The sequence below is a fragment of the Aethalodelphis obliquidens genome, unplaced genomic scaffold (assembly GCF_003676395.1).
Source record: "Aethalodelphis obliquidens isolate GAN/ISIS:26980383/991018 unplaced genomic scaffold, ASM367639v1 scaffold1746, whole genome shotgun sequence".
Taxonomy (NCBI): domain Eukaryota; kingdom Metazoa; phylum Chordata; class Mammalia; order Artiodactyla; family Delphinidae; genus Aethalodelphis; species Aethalodelphis obliquidens.
The window spans coordinates 75-5,256 of record NW_020839657.1 but is presented as its reverse complement, the minus strand read 5'-3'; the positions used below and the strand labels follow the sequence as shown (position 1 = coordinate 5,256).

The window sequence follows — 5,182 nt, the reverse complement described above, 5'->3', positions numbered from 1 at the left end:
GTTAGGTGATATTTTTAAAAATTACCTTTTCTTGAACTGCATAGTTTGACTTGGGTTTATGTCGTTACATCAAATATTCCTAGTGTAGGGCTTCCCTGGTTCCACAGTGGCTGAGAGTCCGCCTGCCGATGCAGGGGACATGGGTTCGTGCCCCGGTCCGGGAAGATCCCACATGCCACGGAGCAGCTAGGCTCGTGAGCCATGGCCGCTGAGCCTGCGCGTCCAGAGCCTGTGCTCTATGACGGGAGAGGCCACAACAGCGAGAGGCCCACGTACCACCAAAAAAAAAACTATATGTGTATATATATATATATATTCCTAGTGTAATACAGACAACTAGTCATGATTGGAGGATGAATTCATGAATGATATAATGAGTAGTTATTTAATATTTCCACCTATGTCATGGTGATACAGTTTAATATTGTTTGTGTTTTATCCTTTCAAGGGGCATTTATTTTTAACAGAGGAAATCTGCAGATTAAATTATTTATTTAATAAGAATAAAATGGAATGTAAGAACTAGGGCAGAGAAATAGAGATGGTATTTTGAAAACGATGGACTTTGTGCCAGGTAGAGTATGGTTGAGAATGTAGAAATTCCTCAGGATAATTAGTGACAAATATCCTTAAATACTTGTTGAAAATGGGATTATGGCTTTTAGAATTTTTTCCATGACAATAGAAATGAAATAATAATGGATACGAGGAAATAGTGTATGTACTGCCAAGATTTAGCAACTAGTTTAAAAGTAAAACTTGAGGTATTTGAAGTTTGCAGTGTTCATGATTGAGATGGAAATAAGATAACTGCAGGGTGGCTAAGCCGCCATCTCCTCAGATCTTGTAGAATGTGAAAACAATTTCTCAGAGACATTTGAAAATGGAAAATCTAAATGACACACTTAGAGGTCCATTTGTCCTTTCAACTGGAGCCCAAAGTCTCCTAGTTTCTGGAGGTTTGTGATGAGGTAAACTGTCTTCAAAATAGCCTACGTGTGAGAATTTCCTGTTCAAACCTGAAGTGACACATTGATGAGAAATCAACTTTTTCCACTCTTGTTTCACTCTGAGCCTTCACAGGGCAGTCTGTGGAGGTCACAGACATTGTTTATTCTTGTCCTAGATTTATGTTTTTAAATTTCTTCTTTTAATTTTTTAAATTCTTCTTTAAATTTCTTCTTTCTACCCAGCTATAGCAGGCCTCTTTTATGAGAGTAACCTGACCTCCCCACTAAAGGATGCACAACTTTCTGGCCAACAGAAGGTATGTGTCCCTCCTCTCCTGTCTCTCTACTAGACCACCTCACTTAGTGGGAAATAACAAATGTTAAATGTAATGCAAGTGAGGTACAATTAATATACAACAAAATCAAAGTAGAATATTGGTGTTTTTTTAAAATAATTCAGGGTAAAAAGCAACCATAAAACATGAAATATGTTGGAAGATTTCTCAAAGTATTCAATTTATTGTCTGTAGGAAGTTAGTTGCATATGCACTTGCATATTTGGGTTTATAAATCAATATAATATTAAGTGAAACCCACAGACATCATGACAGGGAACAATTACTTTGGGATTTTATAATCAGTAGAAGGTGGGTTTTTTGTATAATAGTATGTTAATATATATTTTGCTCAACCTTTATAAATAGATTCTTGGAAAGGAATTCATTGCATAACAAAAGCCAAACATAATTCCTCATACGTGTACTTAGACTCAATAAAAGCAGCCTGATTTTATAACAAAAATCAGGATGAGGTAGCTTCCTAAATGCTAATTTAAACTTAATTGTAAGTAATGAAAGAATTTTTTAAAAAATTGAACAAACACTGCAAAAAAATGTACCATGCTAATTAAAGACACTCCTGCTTAATAAATTACTTAACAGGGTCTAACTGATATGAATTAGAAATAGTAACATAGAAATTGTGACTAAAATAATAATTAAAACTGATACTTGTTGAGAACTTATAAGTGTCAGGTTGAGTGCTCAGTGTTACATGCATTGGATATTACCTATTCTTATTTCCATTTTAGATTAGTAAGATAGGTTACTAGATACTAAATAATTTTTTAACAGTCACACTCTTGTAAGTTTCAAAGCCATAGTTTATTTCCAGGTCTTTCTGACTACAGCATCCATTGACTGAATTACTAAGTTATGTTATCTGGATTTTTTTATAAGTAATTTTTATAAGTAATTACCATCACTTATACAACTAAAATGACCTTTACTAACTTTGACACCTATAGGATCTTTCTGGAAGTTTGAATTAACAGTGTTCTTCCATAAATTACTTATATTTGTTTATTATTTTGTGGGTTCATATCTTAGCCATTAAGTCAATTATCGATTACTTTTACAAACTAAGTATTTTTTAGTCTTTTTCTGTTGTTTTATTTTCAATATTGTCTAGGTTATATATAAGTTTAGTGTATCATGTAACATTTTCCAATACATGAAGTATTTCCTCAATTTTTAATGTCTTCTCAGAACTCCTCAACCATTCAAAATAACGACCATTTGGTAACACTTTTCATAAGTAAATGTAAGTCACCAAATAATGTAATTTAGTGTAGGAGATTGTTGTACATGCCAACATTACTCTTTCCCCATCTTTAAAATACTCTATCTTTAACCATTACTGGATTTCAAAATTATCATAAATATAGGTGAATCTCTCTTTTCTAATAAAACATTATAATTTTAATACAAGCATTATAATGGTGTTAAAATATTTCTGTGGAATCTGAGTAGGATATTATTAGTCATGAACTTCTTTACTCCTCCCTAATTTATTGCTTTTCATTGTTTCAACCAAAAATATATTGTCAAATGTAGAATAACTTAAAAAAAAAAAGTATTCTACCATGAGACACTTGTTTAAAGCTCTAAGGAATTTAGAACCAGGCCTTAAGATTGTTCTACTGCGAAGTGAGCACTAGACTCTACCCCGCCCATTTTACTGTACTAGGGATCTCATCTTACATACACCATTCATTCCTAAGTACGCTTAGAGCACTGTCTGACATAATTCAGCTGCAGAGATGAATAACCAAGGAGTAACCTATGCAGAACTGAAGGTAGCCAAGAACTCAAAGAGGCAGCAAATAAAACCTAAGGGCACTAAAAGTTCCATTTCAATAACTGAGCAGGAAATAACCTATGCAGAATTAAATCTTCAAAATGCTTCTCAGAATCTTCGAGGGAATGACAAGAACTGCCACTGCAAAGGTAAAACATTTAATAGTCACATGATGGAACTGTTCTAGGATATGCAGTTGGAGTACAGAGGTTGGAGAAGGAGTAGGGGATAAGTTCACATATTTTTCATTTTGAGGAACAGAACTTAAAGTTGGAGATGGGATTCTAATGTGAAATTGGAGGACTACTTTTATTCTGGCATTGCTGTAATTTGTAGTCTTTGATCAACAACTCATGAAGCGTTATATATGCTGAAAATGCAAAGGTATATTCTGAGAGAAAGATTATAGTGGTAGAAATGGGCTTGGGGTCCAAGTTTATATATATAACTCCCTGTTTATGTGGGTTCTCTTGTTTGTAAACTTTCTAAACAACTGTCACCATCACTCTTTTCTCAGTGTTTCCTTTTCTTTCCCTGCAGATTTACCATCACCTCCAGAGAAGCTCATTGCTGGGGTTCTGGGAATCATCTGCCTTGTTTTGATGTCCAGTGTGGTAACAATGATAGTTTTTACTCCCTGTAAGTAGATTTTTGAAAAATTGTAAGGGAACTTTACACTTTAATGATGGTCAGTGCCTCTAAACAGTTCATAATATTATGGAATGGGCATCTCATTAAAATGTATGCATTTAGACTAAATGTGGAATGGTTATTCTGAATTTGTCAAAAGTATACAACACAATAATTACAGAGAGTATGTATATGTATATTCTGATTTCATAACTCAAAAGCATGCTTTAGGATATTGAAAGATCTTACTGAGAAATACAAATTAATTCTTGCGATTGGTTAAAACAAATACTATAAGAGATGGTGATCTGTTCCTTTAGGCTTTTGAAATATTTTTTCAACCAAATCTTCATTACTTAATTTTTCTTGGTAAAATCAATTTTATTCCAGATTATTCTAATCCTAAGCAATAAACCAAATTTCAACTCAGAAACTACAATCATTATGATTTATTTAGATCAATATTAACTTTTATAATGATTAATTTTGTAGCTACTGCAATACGGGAGCAGAATAACTCCTCTCCGATAAAAAGGCTCCAGAAAGGTACATAATGATTTTCAAAGTTCTGATATAAATACAGTTTGTATTTTGTCTCTATCTTAGGCTAGTGAAAATAAGAATAGATTTTGGGGTTGAACATAAATTACAAAATATGGCAACAAATATTCATAAATAATGATTATAGGAGAGTGTTTCTCCCTATGCAACAATATGATCACCATACCCACTGTTGCCACTGGCTCAAATTTCCTCCCTCTGTAATATGATAAGAGACAAATAATTTTGCTATTCTAAAACAGAGGTTTCATTTCTTGATTTTCAGGACATGTAAAGAGTGGCTATTTCTGTGTGTTTGCTTTATACGGAGACATAAATTGGGGGGTGAGAGACTGACACTTCTGTGAATGTATGAGTGTGGTTTGTTTTATATGCACCAGCCTTGAGGGTGCATAGATGTGTTTTATATATATACACACATATATATTTATACCTATGCATATATGTAAGTTAGTTTTCATTTTTTTTAATTCAAATTGTTTTTAGATAATAATTCACAATCTTTCTTCAGAATGTCATGCTGGTCATTGTCCAAAACAGTGCTTTACATATTCCAACAATTGCTATTGTATTCATTTGGGAAAAAAAACATGGCATGAGAGTGTGACGGCCTGTGCTGCTAAGAACTCTACTCTGCTTTATATAGATAATGAAGAAGAAATGGTAAGATACTAAATGTTGCAAACACTTTGTTAAAGGCTTGATTCAGTCAATATTATATTTGCTAGGATTCACTTGTGGTTTTGTACATATTTGCAGTTTGTTTAAGGCCTATTAATGTTCCATTAAACAACAGAATACAACTTTATGATATTCTATTTATATTTTTATACCATTAATACACGTTTGATAATTTCCAGTTCTTGCTTTTCATAAAAAAAACATGTTTCTACAAATGCTAT

The 5,182-nt window shown here is 33.0% G+C and overlaps 1 protein-coding gene across 2 annotated transcripts; it reads left to right on the top strand.

Annotated features, from left to right (window-relative positions):
- Positions 1-2,440: 2,440 nt before the first annotated feature.
- On the top strand, positions 2,441-4,956 carry LOC113617090 (NKG2-A/NKG2-B type II integral membrane protein-like). Of its 2 annotated transcripts, none has more exons than XM_027100397.1 (4): positions 2,441-3,238; positions 3,630-3,728; positions 4,212-4,265; positions 4,767-4,956. In XM_027100397.1, exons 1-4 carry the CDS (start codon positions 3,052-3,054, stop codon positions 4,877-4,879), a joined length of 453 nt encoding a protein of 150 aa, XP_026956198.1. In that variant the 5' UTR covers positions 2,441-3,051; the 3' UTR covers positions 4,880-4,956. The 2 variants fall into 2 exon arrangements, with proteins under 2 accessions (XP_026956198.1, XP_026956197.1); XM_027100396.1 differs by having other exon boundaries at positions 2,443-3,238; positions 4,792-4,956.
- The last annotated feature ends 226 nt before the right edge of the window (positions 4,957-5,182 follow it).

What these genes read in the sequence shown, in the direction of transcription:
- LOC113617090 (XM_027100396.1), top strand. Translation starts at nt 3,052, where the DNA reads ATGAATAACCAAGGAGTAACCTATGCAGAACTGAAGGTAGCCAAGAAC. An exon ending in CAAGAACTGCCACTGCAAAG is followed by an intron (nt 3,239 to 3,629) that starts GTAAAACATTTA and finishes CTTTCCCTGCAG; the next exon opens with ATTTACCATCACCTCCAGAG. An exon ending in GATAAAAAGGCTCCAGAAAG is followed by an intron (nt 4,266 to 4,791) that starts GTACATAATGAT and finishes ATCTTTCTTCAG; the next exon opens with AATGTCATGCTGGTCATTGT.